The sequence below is a fragment of the Bos grunniens genome, chromosome 16 (assembly GCF_055505025.1).
Source record: "Bos grunniens cultivar Pamir isolate PY7600 chromosome 16, Bosgru_T2T1.0, whole genome shotgun sequence".
NCBI lineage: Eukaryota > Metazoa > Chordata > Mammalia > Artiodactyla > Bovidae > Bos > Bos grunniens.
Genome location: NC_141180.1, coordinates 50,337,541 through 50,354,106, shown reverse-complemented (window position 1 = coordinate 50,354,106; position 16,566 = coordinate 50,337,541). Strand labels below are relative to the sequence as shown.

Genomic DNA, 16,566 nt, shown 5'->3' with positions numbered 1-16,566 from the left:
CAATTTATCATACGATAAAATTCATAACTGAATTCTGTGTCAGTTTTGACACGCAGTTTTATTCAACTCAGAATCTGTCTCTCGTGGTGGTCAAGAGACACACCTGGGGGACACCAGCGCTGGGACCCCTGACCTTAACTCACTAGGAGTGTACTCTAACACTAAATTACCGGCAGTATTCTCCTTTAACAATCTAGCACTGATCTACCATTTGTTAATATATTGAAGAGATATTAACTGTTTCTCTGCGTGACAGGGAGAATGATGTAACCAGATAACTTAAAGGTAAAAATCTCATAGCGAGTACTTGAGGTAGTAATTAATCAAGATAATGGAAAACGATCACAGGCAAAATGGGGTTTGAAAAGGCGCTACAATGAGACATTGAGGTCTAGGTAAAGACAGAAGCAATGACTATACTCAGGATCAAACAGTGAAAGTAATGATGTAAACTAAGCTGATGGGGATGTTTGGGGATGGAAGAAGGGTTAGTGAAAGGCTTAATGTATTTCACCCTTACGTTCATAGCAGAACTATCCACAATAGCCAAGAAATGGAAGCAACCTAAATGTCCACTGGCAGATGAGGGAATAAGGAAGATGTAGGACATACATTCAGTGGAATATTCCTCAGCCATAAAAAAATGAAATAATGCCATTTGCAGCAACAGGGATACAACTAGAGAATATCATACTAAGTAAGTCAGAAAGATAAATACTATATAATATCACTCACATGTGGAATCAAAAGTATGACGCAAATGAACCTATCTATGAAACAGAAATAGACTCACAGGCACAGAGAACTGATCTGTGGGGGCTAATGGGGAGAGAGTTGGGAGAGGGATGGAGGGGAGGATGGGGTTAGCAAATGTAAGCTACCATATAGATACATATATATGAATGATAAACAGCAAAGTCCTACTGTATAGGATGGGGAACTATATTTCAGTATCCTATGATAAACCATAATGGAAAAGAATATTTTAAAAAAACAATGTCTATTTATATAACTGAATCATTTTGCTGCATAGCAGAAATTAACACAAAATTATAAAACTATACTTCAAATTAAAACAATAAAAGTTCAATCATTTCAAATACTGTCTACTACTTCAGAGTATAAGGATGCTTTCTTATATGCAGGTTAGTGTGACTTTAGAAAACAATCTGGTTTTTGTTCATGCTGGTCCCTCTGCCTGGTCAGTCAGCTTTTAAAGAGTAGAGGTATGTTTCATCACTGTGACATCAACAGTAAGCACAGTGCCTGACAAACAGCACGTACTTACAACACTTCTTGGGGAAAATGTTGGTTAAACGTTACATACCACAGAGTAGACTACAAGCCCATATTCACTATGCCACTAAATCCTCACAACATTATAGATAAAGCAACTGAAATTAATCAGAGATTAAATGAGAGCCTTGGCTTAGAAGTCAAGTGCCTGCCTGTGAATTCAAAAATCAACTGCTTTCTAGTTCTGCAACTCTAGGCAAAGTCAATCTCTTTAATCCTTTATTTTTCTATCTGTTAAACTGGAATATACCCTATATGGACTCTCCTAAGACACTTCATTTAGATGAGAGGTAAAGAAACAGTCATGTCTGACTCTTTGTGATCTCATGGACTATACAGTCCATGGAATTCTCCAGGCCAGAATACTGGAGTGGGTAGCCTTTCCCTTCTCCAGGGGATCTTCCCAACCCAGGGATTGAACCCAGGTCTCCCACATTGCAGGCGGCTTCTTTACTAGCTGAGCCACAAGGGAAATCCAAGAATATTGGAGTGGGTAGCCTATCCCTTCTCCAGTGGATCTTCTGACCCAGGAATTGAAAAGGGGTCTCCTACATTGAAGGCAGAATCTTTACCAACTGAGCTATCAGGGAAGCCTGCCCATCAGAACAAGACCCAGTTTCCCCCTCAGTCAGTCTCTCCCATCAGGAAGCTTCCATAAGCCTCTTATCCTTCTCCATCAAGGGCAGACAGACAGAAAACCACAATCACAGGACCACAACCTTATCTAACTCAATGAAACTATGAGCTACGCCATGTAGGGCCACCCAAGATGGACAGTCATGGTGGAGAGTTCTGACAAAACGTGGTCCACTGGAGAAGGGAATGGCAGACCACTTCAGTATTCCTGCCTTGAGAACACCATGAAGAGTATGAAAAGGCAAAAATATAGGACACTGAAAGATGAACACCCCGGGTTGGTAGGTGTCCAATATGCTACTGGAGATCAGTGGAGAACGAACTCCAGAAAGAATGAAGAGACAGAGACAAAGCAAAAACAACACCCAGTTGTGGATGTGACTGGGGATGGAAGTAAAGTCCGATGTTGTAAAGAGCAATATTGCATAGGAATCTGGAATGTTAGGTCCATGAAGGCAAATTGGAAGTGGTCAAACAGGAGATAGCAAGAGTGAACACAGACATTTTAGGAATCAGCAAACTAAGATGGACTGAAATGGGTAAATTTAACTCAGATGACCATGATATCTACTACTATGCACAAGAATCCCTTAGAAGAAATGGAGTAGCCATCATAGTCAACAACGAAATGCAGCACTTGGATGCAATCTTAAAAATGACAGAATGATCTGTTTCCAAGGCAAACCATTCAATATCACAGTAATCCAAGCCTATGCCCCGACCAATAATGCTGAAGCTGAATGGTTCTATGAAGACCTACAAGACCTTCTAGAACTAACACCCCCAAAAAGATGTCCTTTTCATTATAGGGGACTGGAATGCAAAAGTAGAAGTCAAGAGATACTTGGAGTAATGGGTAAATTTGGCCTTGGAGTACAGAATGAAGCAGGGCAAAGGTTAACAGAGTTTTGCCAAGAGAATGCACTGGTCATAGCAAACACTTGGAAGGACTAATGCTGAAGCTGAAACTCCAATACTTTGGCCACCTGATGCGAAGAACTGACTCCTTTGAAAAGACCCTGATGCTGGGAAAGATTGAAGGCAGGAGGAGAAGGGGACGACAAAGGATGAAATGGTTGGATGGCATCACTGACTCAATGGACATGAGTTTGAGTAAACTCTGGGAGTTGGTAATGGACAGGGAGGCCTGGCGTGCTGCAGTCCATGGGGTTGCAAAGAGTTGGACACGACTGAATGACTGAACTGAACTGAAATTAACACTGCTATTTATTCACAATTCCATGATCTATCTACTTTCAACTAAGAACATTGAGTTTCGAAGAAAGATATCAGGAAACAAAACTACATTCACTGCTTAAAAAAAAAAATACTTTCCCCTGGAGAAAGAAATGGCAACCCACTCCAGTATTCTTGCCTGGAAAATTCCACGGACAGAGGAGCCTGGTGGGCTACAGTCCATGAGGTGGCAAAGAGTTGAACATGACTGAACGTCTAAATTACAACAAGAGGCAGGATGAAGATTTCCAAGGTGTTCAAAAAATGGTTTGAGAGGACAGGGAATGGTGATTGGCTTGATGTATTTAAGAGAATACTTGATGAGGCTTGAACTTTGAACTTCCAGTTTGTGTTAAAGGGAGTCCTCAGGCTTTTTAAATCAGTTTGCTCTGGCTAAATGCAAAGAACTGTCCAGAAGACTAAAAGATGTCATTGGGGATTCCCAGGTGCTGCTAGTGGTAAAGAACTCCAGGAACCTGCCAACGCAGGAGATGGTAGGAGAAGTGGGTTCAATCCCTGGGTTGGGAAAATCCCCTGGAGGAGGGCATGGCAACCCACTGTAGTATTCTTGCCTGGAGAATCCCATGGACAGAGGAGCGTGGTAGGTTTTCTATGGTCCACAGGGTCACAAAGAGTCAGATAAGACTGAAGCGACTTAGCACATAGGTATTTTTATCCTAGATTAATAAAAAGCAAAAAAGCCAAAACTTTCCTTGACCCAATTGTTGACAGTCCTTCTCCACTACATTGAGGTTAGATCAAATAAAGAATCTGAGGACTCAGAGACAATTAATGAAACAAACCAAACTCTACCACTTCCTTCAGGGTGAACCAACACCCTTTTCTCTGATCGTGTTTCATCTTGCTAAGGCTGGTAGGCAGGAATTGTTCTGAAGAAGCATGGCTGTAACATACTCAGAGAGAAAGTGTGTGTGAAATGGTCCTGTGGCAAAGTATGTTAAGTCGGACATGAAACAGAACTTTTCTTTAAACATACTTCAAAATTAGAAAATGTCAAATAGCACAGTTTAACAATCAGGCTCAGTTTGAAGTCAGACTGCCTGGGATCAAATCCTGAGAGTGTCACCTGTCAGCAGTACAATCCTGGGCAAGTTACTTCTCTCTGTGCTTTCAGATTTCTGCTCTAGAGATTGAGGCTAATCGTGGTACTTAAGAAGAAGATTAAATGAGATATTTCATACAAAGCAGGTATCATGGTGGCATTCATACACCAACTGCTCAGAAAATGTTCAAGAACTTTTGTTTTTAAAACTCAGCGAGCTGCAATCAAATTAAATTAAATATGTCCATGACAGTGAATTTGGAACTCTATGAATTGTTATTTGGTGATTTTTTTATGTATAACATAAAACTTAACATTTTAACCCTTTTGAACTGTATGATACAGTGACATTACATTTACAATGTTGTAATTCACCACTTACCATTTGCAGAACTTTTCATCAAACAAAAACTCTGTACCCATTAAAACTAACTCCTCATTCCCCTCCTGCTTTACACCTGGAATCCTCTGTGGATGACAAATGTTGCCCGCCATATCAGTAAACAAAGAATGTTGCGGCCATCACATCATTAGCCCCTGCAGCTGCCCGGCTGCTAAGCCCTGAGAGAAATCAGGATGGACAAAAACAAGCTGCCAGCCACTGATATTAGCCACCGCAGCCTCTCCCCAGTGGTGCATCCTGAGGGGATTTGGGATTGAAAAAAGCAAGATACAGGCCCTAGATAAGTGAGTCTCAGTGAACTCCAGGAGTTGGTGATGGACAGGGAGGCCTAGCGTGCTGCGATTCATGGGGTGGCAAAGAGTCGGACACGACTGAGCGACTGATCTGATCTGATCTGATCAAAGAAATGATTTCAGTGAGCTCAGACTTTCACATCTTCCTATACATAGAAAATCTATAAATTCACTGAGTGTTTTCTTTATTTAACGTTTTCTAGTTTCCTTTAACGGTAATTTTTCATCTGGTTTTTGTTGCAAAAATTGCTCTGTTTCCCAGTGCTTACCTTACCTCTTGGGAATAGTCTCTCTGGAAAAAGGTTGACTCCTGGGTTTAAATCCTCAGAAAGTCTGCCAAATTAAACAATCTCTCTTCTAGGCTATACTTTTTTTCCAAGTCAACAGCTCTACTCTACTTTCTGTCTCCATGAATTTGCCTAGACTAAGTGCCTCATGTAAGCAGAGCAACACAATGTTTGTCTTTTTGCGTCTGGCTTGTGTTACTCAGCACAATGTCTTCAAGATTCATCCATGTTGCAGCATGTATCAGATTATTACTCCTTTTAAGGCTGAACAATGTTTCCATATATATATATATATATTTTTTCTTTATATATTTTATCAATGGACATCTGGGGTGTTAACACCTTTTGGTTACTTTGAATAATGCTGCCCTGAACACTGATATACAGGTATCTGAGGCATTACTTTCAATTACTCTGGGTACATATCTAGAAGTAGAATTGGTGGATTTAATTCTATGTTTAACTTTTCAAGGGTCTACCAAACTGTCTTCCTGGAGCTCTATAGAATTTAAACTCCTCAACTGACGTATCTTTATGAGCCTGCAATAGTTATGCGTTTTCCCCTCCCCCCATCTCTAAGACAAAAATAATATTACATCCCAAAGATTGAGGTGATGTTTCTTCATCAACAGTACGTACACCTCAAAGTTTCTATCATACAAAAATATTATACAGTAGTACTCTTCAGAGCATTTTAATTTAAATCCATCCCTCTGGACATAGTTTACGGATTCTTTTTCCTGCTTGCTGAAATTTGCTGTTGAATCCTCTTGAGTGAAATTTTCATTTCAATCACTGTATTCTTAAGTTCCAGAATTTTGGCTTCACTTCTATTAATAATTACTAGATTTTATATACAACAGATGTGAAAAAGTACTTCAAGAAATGAACTTCATGAAACTCCAAGGGAATTTAATAAATGCATGCCCATGAGAGCTCCCACAGGCTGTCAGAGAAAAAAAAATTCCACCTGTCATATCAGTAAACACAGGATGTTGCAGCCATCAAGCCATCACATTACAGCTGCCCAGAGGGTGAACCCTGAGGGACTCAGGATAGAAACTGGATGCCCACTATCTAGTAGCCAGCCACTGCAGCCACCCCAATGAGGTACCCAGAGAGTCAGGACAAGAAAGCACAGAACACTGGTCCCAGGGAGCCGAGGTGCACGTCAAATGGATGATTTCAGCAAGCCCTTGCACCTTCCCATTTGTAGAAAAGCACTAAATTCCTTGAGATGTCTTTTTTTCTTTAATTAACAGTGATCTTGTAATATTCCCACTACCTGGCCTCTGTTGCGAAAACTCTATCTTGGCTCCTCCCTTACCTATTTGGAGCAGTTCTGTAGAGCTGTATGAGAGGCTGCATCCTGGGCTTAAGTTCTCAGTTTTGTCTGTCAAAGAAAGTATGATTCTCAACCTTTAGGCTGTGATTCTTTTTAGCTGACAAAGATAATTATCCTATCAGAAAACAATTCAATCTTGAAAACTGTGCTACTACTTAGTGTCTCCTAAGTGCTTGGGGTCATTCTATTATGTCTTTAATTTAATCCTTAGCCATTAATTTATAAGGACCCAGGTTGAGAGGATTCAGGTTGCCTGCCTTAGGTCACAGGGCAGCTTGACTGTGGCCTGAGAGCTTAACCACAGTGCTGTGCTGCTCCTCTAAAGGCAGAGGCTGCCACCTGAGGGCATAGGAGGAGAAAGCGTTGCCCCAAGCAGTCAGTAATTACACTATAATTACATAAGATAACCCTCTGGCCCCAGGTCAGGTCAGAAAGGAGCTGACTCATTTTTCAACCTTGTCTCTCATAATACTAGTATGTAGTGTTAAGGAAAAGGAAGGAATATTTCCTTTTAACTGCTTAAATGTGTTTAGCCAACAACTGAAGATATTTAAATGTTGAGCACTCTTCTATTTCCATAGCACTAACTTGAACCTTTGACCGAGGAAATTTTGGAAGGAACAAAGCACAGCAAATTTAGCATAGAAACTGCATACTGATATATTGAAATTTATTTCTGATTCATTTCCCAAATTCATGGCCAAGACAGGCATTAGCATACACAGGCGATTTGAGGAATTTTAGTTATGCAATGGTTCTAAGAATCATAACATGAAATCACAGCAATGAAGACTTTTTTTTCAATGTCACTATAAGGAAGGAAAGACATAACAATAGCCACAACTTTATTTTATGACAGAGGAGCCTTGGTGGGCTACAGTTCATAGGGTGGCAAAGAGTCAGCCACAACTGAACGACTGAAGACATGAAAATTACTATTAATACTTCATGACTTTTGCGGGATGGGACTCAAACAAGGCTGAAAGACCACTCCTTTCACTACCTAAATCATCTATGTTTTAAGTGTTTTAGTAGGAATGTGCCATCATAGCAGACTCTAACATAAACATATTCAAAAGAATATCCTTATTTTCTTCTCAGATGCCAGAAAGGACACTTGAGAGGAAAGAACAGCACTTCTTTCAGCTTACTTGCTTTGCTGAGCTCCTAAAGAAGCAGAACTTCAGAAAATTTAATGAGCCACATGAAGCCACAGTCTGGTTCTATAAGCTTACCTTATTATATAAGCACCTCGGTATCCAGCCAGACTGTCTTAAACTCAGAAACCATTATTTATTTTCTCCTTTCATATTAAAGGCTCACTTAGGGCACACAACTCTCTGAGTAACCTAAACTTAACACTTAGATTTTATATATAACAGATCTGAAAAAGTACTTCAAGAAATGAACTTCATGAAACTCCAGGGGAATTTAACAAATGAATGCCCATGAGAGCTCCTATAGGCTGTTTCAGGGCAGAGTAAATGGAATGACTGTTAATAGGTACGGGGTTTCTTTTTGTGGTAATGAAAATAAACTGAACTGTCTAAAACTGACCATGGTAATGACTGCATGGCTTTCTGAATATACTAAAAAGCACTGAATTGCATACTTTATTATATGAGTGAATTATATGGTATGTGAATTATATCTCAATCAAGCTGTTAAAAATTTATTGGTTTTAACTATAATTCAATAAAAAATAAAAAATATATTGATTTTCACTTGTTTTTAGGATATTTACCTAAAGCTTCACCAGATTTAGCCACAGGGAAAATTTGATGGAATGCAGGTTGAAACCCTGTTTAGTTGACTATATCAAGGGGATTCCATTTTCTTAAGGAAAAAAAAATTCTCGTAATATAATGACAACTGGATTTTCCTGGGGACAAGTTCCAGGTTTTAGCATGTTTACAGAAATGTGGCCTTCAGAAAACCAGCAAATAATGATGTCTCCTAATACTTCTACTCCAATTTTTTTTCCCCTAGTACTAGCTACTGGATACGTGAAAAATTAACTACAAATTAAGCATAATGTATGCATGTGTGCTAAATCACTTCAGTCATGTCTGTTGAGTCCCCGTGGACTGTAGCCTGCTAGGCTCCTCTGTCCATGGGATTCTAAAGGCGAGAATACTGGAGTGGGCTGCTATGCCCTCCTCCAGGGGATCTTCCCGACCCAGGCGCTGAACCCACGTCTCTCAGGTCTCCTGCACTGGCAGGGGGGTTCTTTACCACTAGCACCACCTGTAAGCATAGTAGTACATAAATTCACCTTAATGTCTGTTTCTAAAAAACAACTGTTGAGAGGGCACCCAGCTATAAAAAACTTACTTCTGGTTTGGGGTTGAACATCATGTTCTATATGTCTTTCAAATCACATTTGAGAAGCTATTCTATTATTAGAAAAGTACTTATCTGCAAAACTGTGAGACTTTATTTATGTAGACTCTTGGAATTAAATAGTGAAAAGAGTAAATATGCTCATGTCTAGATCTCTAACTATAAACTCTCTGCCTTTTTAATCCTAACATGCAGAATGGATTGGCAAAACATAAGATGGAAGAAATGTTTGCAGAGGGCTTTTGCAGTACCCCAGTTAAAGATGACATTTAAAAACAAAAATGTACCAGTATATTGCTTACACATGAAAAACTCAACAGATACACTAGAGAGGAATTACCAAGTTTTAATTGAGTTTAGACTGTACCATCTTGATTCAGAAATCTGAGAAATTCACAGCTCAAAAAGGAATTTTATAGATATATGGAGATGAACATCATCATTACACAGATGTGGAAACTAAAATACAGAATAGTTAAGACTCACCAAGTGACCAAGAACCAGAAGTAATAAGATTTGAACTTAGGTTTTACAACTCATAATTCAGTTTTCTCACAATCTTAAACTCATTTTATTAAAGGTATATAAAATAATTTAAAAAATAATCTGTATAAAAAGTGTCCCTAAGTTTTGTAAATCATATGTTTCAAATGCATTAGGAATACTAATTCCACACATATCTGCTCACTGGATGATAAGTACTAAATAACTTGAAATTATATAATCACACCTAGGGTAACTGGAATAAGATCATGGAAGAAATAAAAGGAGCCATCAATCTTGAAGCTATGACCGATTGTTACACATACGCAACTAGGTCTCAGTTCTTAAAAGCATCACAAAGTCACATTAGAAAGGAACAAATAACTTTTGACTTATGTTTACAGAGTGAATCAATTTACATACAAATAGCGCTGTATATGTCATGGGTTTACACTTAGGTCTTTTAAGAAAATGCTTTCAAATCTCTCATCAAAATTTTTTTTGCTTTACGTCTACTAAGAAAAAGCAAAGAAAAAGGGATCCATTAATTGGAAAGCCAAATGATGAGTTACAGTAAAAAGTTGTCAAATTGCCCTACTGAATAAACAAGGATTTGTAGAAACTGAAAAGTTTCATATTTTACTCCAAATAAACAAATACAAATAAAAAACAGGATATGGATAGAATGGCCATATTTCTCAACCAGCCAAAGAAGTAGGAGAGCAGATGAGACAGCCCATTTTGTTCTCCAGAGCCTCACACAGGCCGTATGTAAAGTGGTGCTACACTAAGGTGTCCCATAATAAGGTATCCAGAACTCTCTAGACCCACATGGTTCTGATCAAAAAATAACCAGAGGCTGCCTTTTCGCAAGGGTGCCTTACGATTCAGGCAAAAAAAGTCCATAGCTCCAAATTTTAACTGCTAAATTATATGCCAGATGAAAAATACTCTGTAACCAAAGTAACATAAAGCTAGATGTCTTACTCAACATTGTTATATGATGTATATTAATATACATTAATGGAGTGAGATGTAAAGATCCAAAAAAGCTGTGTAAGACTGGACTAGCCCATAAAATCACTGGTTAGAAATGAAAGCCAAAGTGACAATGGAAGGAAATTTTTAATGCTGATATTGGTAGAAAATGGTCTAATAGATATAGTAAAAGGCTATATATATATACATACATACATTAAAACCATCTAGTGAGAAGACATGTACAAAAAATGCCACCTTCAACACATTTATTATAGAATACTGGGAATAGCCAAAAAGTGGTTAAATACTTCATGGTACACCCACACAATGAACACTATAGAGACACATGTCACATACATGGCATACCACACAGCTGTGGTTTGTACGTGCGATCACAGAACTAGCTCTGAAACATATTAAGAGAAGAAAAGCAAGAAGCAGGACAATACACACAGTATGGGATGGGAAGACTGTTTATTTTAGTTAAAAATAATAATTAAAATAAAATACCTTGTGGTATCTTCTTTACAGTGCCTCTTTTGCTTCTTGGACTTCTGCTTCCAGGTATCTTGTGGTCCTTTCTCAAGAAGGCCTGCCCGTCTTTGGGGCTTTCACAAGAAATGTTTTCCGAGTTCTCGCTTGCAGCCACCTCACAGCTTGGTGTGCAGCTTTCATTATTGTTCAGACTGTCCTGCTCCAACACTTCAGGTTTGCCCATCGCACTGCCACTGCTGGTCAGAAGCTCAAGCCCGTCCCCATCAAGCTGATTTTCATTTTCATCTGATGCAGAAGGCAAGCATGTTACTTTACTTTCCACACCGTCACCAGGATGACATCCATCTTGTGGTTCTATCTGCAGATTATATGCAGGAGTTTCGCTGTCATCCATTAGAGCATCTTTTGTTGAACCGTTTAAGTTTCATTAAAGTCCTTCAATGTCTACAATGACAAAAAGAAAAATCTAGTTTATTTTTTTGAACTCTGGATTTTCAGTGATCTTTGATTTTCCTCTTCTCCTGGACTGTTTTACTGCAAATATGGAAGAGACAGAAATGACAAAGGCTCACTCCTACTATATCTACTTTTCTCACAACCCTACCCCACCTCACCTGGTTCCTGCTTGAATACAATGGCTCTAAATCCTGGGTGCATGTTTATTACCTGTGGAGCCTGTCAAATTTCTATTGTAGACCTATGAAATCAAAATTTCTGAGGACTAAGCCTAACTATTGATGTATTTTTTGAAGTTCTCAAGATATTCTAATGGTGCAACATGCTGGAACCACCTCCTTGATGAAAGAAATTATTGGTTAAGTAAGGTTGTCTGCTAAAACCAATCATTCATCTTATCCCTGCACACTTAAGAGACAAGTGAAAGTTAAGTGTAAGTCTTTGCGTAAGTCCTTATATGGCCAAGCAGCAGCAATATTTACAAATGAAAACATTTAAGAACAGTTTTAAAATAAAATTTTTAAAAAGTATATGGGGGAAAATTCAGGTAGCATATATTCTCATTACATACTTTACTTTCTAAAAATAAGCGCTGAAAAGTTCTTTAGAATTGTCAGCAAATTTCTTTTATTCAGTTTTAAAAAAGAGAGAACCATGATTAACTCTAGGCTACTTAGTTTAGACTTGGAAAAAATGTAAATCTACCCCAAGAATCCTTGTAACATTTTAAAGCCATACAAAACAGACTTTAAGCCCTGTATCAGTCACGTTTTTTTCCCTTCTTCTCATCCAAAAGTATATCATATTTTAAGAAAAATGATGCCAGCCAGATTTAGGTATTTTATGCTTGCCAAGTTTTGCTTTGGGTTTGAATCAAATATAATTCAGCAATTTTGAGAAAAACATTGTGGTAAGAATTTTGTAAATTCTTCAAATTAATAAACAGAAAAGCTATTTGCTCTTTAGAAACAGTAAATATACACAGTAAATAAATATCATATTTAATTTTTTTTGAAAAACAGAAAAACAAAGTATAAAACAAAACATGAGCTCTACACTGACTGTATCACATGCTTTCAATTATCTTACAACTGGAATATTTTATCTGATTCAGAATAAATGTATTGCTTATCAAATATAAAAAATATCTAAATCTGGCTGGTATCATTTTCCTTAAAATATATACTATATTTCTTCATTAACAGATACATAATATAAAAAGTAAAATGATTTAACTTGACTAAGAATAACTTAGTTTAGACCTAAAATGAATTCAAACTAGAGTATAATTTTTAATTGAAAAGTGATTAATAAAGTATTTTCAGATCTCTATCATGAGAAAATCCAAATTCTAATAAGAGCTTAAAAGTGCATGTGGCTAATATGGTGTCCTATGATGGATGAAGAGATAAGCAAAATGCGATGTATTTATACAATAGAATGTTATTCAACCATAAAAAGGAATAAAATTCTGATACATGCCACATCATGGATGAACCTTAAAAATAGTAAGCCTGATGCAAAAGTATAAATACTATATGATTTCACTTATATGTAATACTCGTAATAGGCAAACGCATAGAGATAGAAACTAGATTACAGGGTCTGAGGGCAAGGGAGGAAGTTACAGCTTAATGGTTACAGAGATTTTGCTTAGAATGACGGACAAGATCTGGAAAGAGATAGTGGTGACAGTTACACAACAGTGCCACTGAACCGCATACTCAAAAATGGTTAAAATGGCTTATTTTTGGTCATATATTTTTACCACAATAAAAGCAAAAATAGTGAAAAATTTATGTGGCTCTGTAAGAGAAATGTCAGTTCTTAAAACTGTCAACAGCCTCAGCTGTTTTCTAATGTAAACAATCAAGTTATTTTCTGTCATGTATCTGCGGTTGAAAGCATAAAGGTTTTATTTTTATCTGAAAGAGACACAGAGATTTCTTGCCAAGGCGGAAGGCAGAAAGCGATCTAGAGAGCCCCAAATAATACCAGTCACCTCTCGCTGAGTCTCTGTCATGTGTTAGAAGCTGTGCCAGGCACTTCATGTATCTTATTTCTAATCCTCCAAACAAGCCTACATGGAGGTATTCATACTGTGTTTGAGATGAAGACTCTGGGGCTCGGAAAGGCAAAAATATCTTGATTAAAATCATATTTATTCCTAGAAATAAGTGGAATTGAATCTGAAACCAGGTCTTCCTGATTTGAATCCTATGCAGTTCAGCATAAATAACGTCTAAGAACACAGGCAGACCAAGGTTCAATTTCTGGCTCTGCCATTTAACAAACTGTGTATGTGACCTTAGGCAAATTACCTAGCATCTCCAAGCTTTAATTTTCTCTTTGTAAAAGTGAAGAACTGTAATACCTACCTCGAAGAGTCATTTGTGAGGCTTAGATGACATGGCAGATAAAGCATGTAAGCAGAGTACCTGGCCCACAGTAAATGTTCAAGAAAGTCAGCCATTAAATACTGCCCCCAAAATTTCACAGATGGGCATAGTAACAGGTTTATTCGAGTGGCTTAAGGTTCAGAAACAGTGCTTTTCTAAACCTCCTGAAAATTATTAGGTTCCTAATAACAGACGAACACTAAGCAGCATCATTTGAGAATGCTGCAGTATTAATTTATGATAGGGATATCTCAGCAAGCTCCTGGAACTTTTAACTATCTCTTCTATAAACCATTTCAGATGATAAAGATATCTAGAAATTAGTGATTAAGGCTCCTTGTTGAGTATAAAATTACAAATCACATTTTGCAACTTTATCGAGCATCATGTGCCAGTTAAACTGTTCAGACCAACACTCTATTCAATTCTCACAATTTCTCTAGCACATAGCTAATTTTTAGTTCTATTATAGGCTTCCCTGGGATTTCTTTGGAAGGAATGATGCTGAAGCTGAAGCTCCAGTACTTTGGCCACCTCATGCGAAGAGTTGACTTATTGGAAAAGACTCTGATGCTGGGAGCGATTGGGGGCAAGAGGAGAAGGGGATGACAGAGGATGGATGGCATCACTGACTCAATGGACGTAAGTCTGAGTGAACTCCGGGAGTTGGTGATGGACAGGGAGGCCTGGCGTGCTGCGATTCATGGGGTCGCAAAGAGTCAGACACGACTGAGCAACTGATCTGATCTGATCTGATCTGGTGGCTCAGATGGTAAAGCATCTGCCTGCAATGCAGGAGACCTGGGTTCGACCCCTGGGTTGGGAAGATCCCCTGGAGAAGGAAATGGCAATCCACTCCAGCACTCTTGCCTGGAAAATCCCATGGACGGAAGAGCCTGATAGGCTACAGTCCATGGGGTCGAAAAGAGTCGGACACGACTGAGCGACTTCACTTAACTTCACTTCATACTAATGAAGAAACCAAGTCTCATAATCTCGTCAAAGGTCAGCTAATAAGTTTAGAAATAGAACACGGAATGGTTGTGATCCTGAGGCTGCACTTGTTCATTATGCTCTATGGACAATGGGCAAAAGCAAGTTAATATTTCACTCCAGCTGTGGTATACCTCAGAGAAGAATCTCACCCTACAACAGAGGATACACTTCTAACAACCAAGAAGCTCAAGTTCCTGGAAGTTCTCTCTTTCCCTGGGAACTGCTGGATTCACACAATATACAATTTCTTATCTAGCCCACCTTCTTCTGCTGAGAATTTAAAAAAAAAAAAAAAAAGATGTATATACTAATATACTATTTATGTTGAATATCTATTACCAGTAAAGTATGTCTTATTTCTTTGGGCCTAAAGACATTTTGCCTCCTATTATTTTGTGATGATGTAATTAGTTGAATTCTCAAAAGCCCACTTTGTAAACTATTTTCTAATACTAATACTTTCAAGTATGAATGTTCTGTAATTATTATTAGACACTGACCAATTCTTTGTGGCTTGGCGCAGAAGTCACTCCATTTGTCTTCCCTGACTTCTACATTCTGTAAGATATAATGTATACCTCTGCAGCATTCATGCACAGAGTTTCTCCCAAATACAGTTTTCTGCAGTGTATATACATACATACGTATACATGAAGGAGTACAGGACTTATTTTCTACAGTTTTCCTCTGAAAAGCAGAAAGGCACCCGTATTCCTATATACTCCTCTGCCCATATTCTGAGAGGTAAAGGAACCTGTTATATAATATTTGGTGTCTATCTTCATTTCTAACAAATTTCATTTGGAACACTTTAAGCAGTAGGATAATATTCTTAATGGGATGTCAAATTAGTACAGTCCTACTGCTTTTAGAAACAGTTATAAATTAAAGTGTTATTTTTGTCTCTTCTTTCTCCTCTTCCCTTTCCCTCAATGCTACACTGACAGCATTTCAAAAAGTTGATATTCAGGTACACCTATATTGCACTATATAAAAGCATTTAGCCAAGAGAAAATCATAGCAAGAAGCCTCAGTTAACACACAGTACTTTAAAATATGCCCTAATATTACACTGGCTTTCCTAGTGGTTTAGTGGTAAAGAACCACTTGCCAATGAAGGAGATGCAGGTTCAATCCCCAGGCTGGGAAGATGCCCTGGAGAAGAAAATGGTAACCCACTCCAGTATTCTTGCCTGGGAAATCCCATAGACAGAGGAGACTGGTGGGCTACAGTCCATGGGGTCGCTAAAGAGTTGGACACGACTTAGCGACTAACAACAACGTTGGAAGTTAGAAGTACAGCTGAAATGGCAATCTAAGTTATTTGATGTATCTAAATTGTATGTCTATTATGTAAGAGTCTCTATAACTGCACCAATTCTCACAAAAGAAACAGTGGCACAGTACAGTGACTGCATAGCACTGACTTGGGCATAATTTTTGCCAGTTTTTGCCTTTTTAAAGCATGATAGTAAGTGCTGCCCAAGTTTTCAGCCTCTTGTGGCAAAAAAGCATACCAAATATGTGCACTGCATAAAAGTTATTTGACATGTTGACTCCACGCTGAAGAATTTTGAGAAATCTATTCATGAGGCTTACATAAAACTTGAAAAAAAAAATTCTGAGGAAGCAGCTTTAAATAAATAGACTAACAAATCTATGTTTTGTCAAAAAAAAAAAACAACAATCTCACTCCCAGGTATGATTTGACTTCATTTTTTTTGGCTATCTGAATCACCAGGGAAGCCCCTGACTTCCTTTAAAAACATTTAAATTTATTTGACTTCATTTTTTGATACATCTTAATGGATTATCTGGGAGAAGGCAATGGCACCCCACTCCAGTACTGTTGCT

At 38.1% G+C, this 16,566-nt stretch overlaps 1 protein-coding gene across 8 annotated transcripts in view; it reads right to left on the bottom strand.

Moving 5' to 3' along the window:
* Positions 1-16,566, bottom strand: part of CNST (consortin, connexin sorting protein) — a 99,255-nt gene that overhangs the window by 55,706 nt on the left and 26,983 nt on the right. For 7 of the 8 annotated variants that reach the window (XM_086344982.1, XM_086344983.1, XM_086344986.1 and 4 more), the window contains one exon: positions 10,877-11,305. The exons of the other annotated variant lie outside the window; for it this stretch is intronic. In XM_086344982.1, the coding sequence (XP_086201108.1) occupies positions 10,877-11,255 (379 nt within the window). In that variant the 5' untranslated portion in view covers positions 11,256-11,305. The remainder of the gene's footprint in view (positions 1-10,876; positions 11,306-16,566) is intronic. 8 annotated transcript variants of the gene reach the window in all.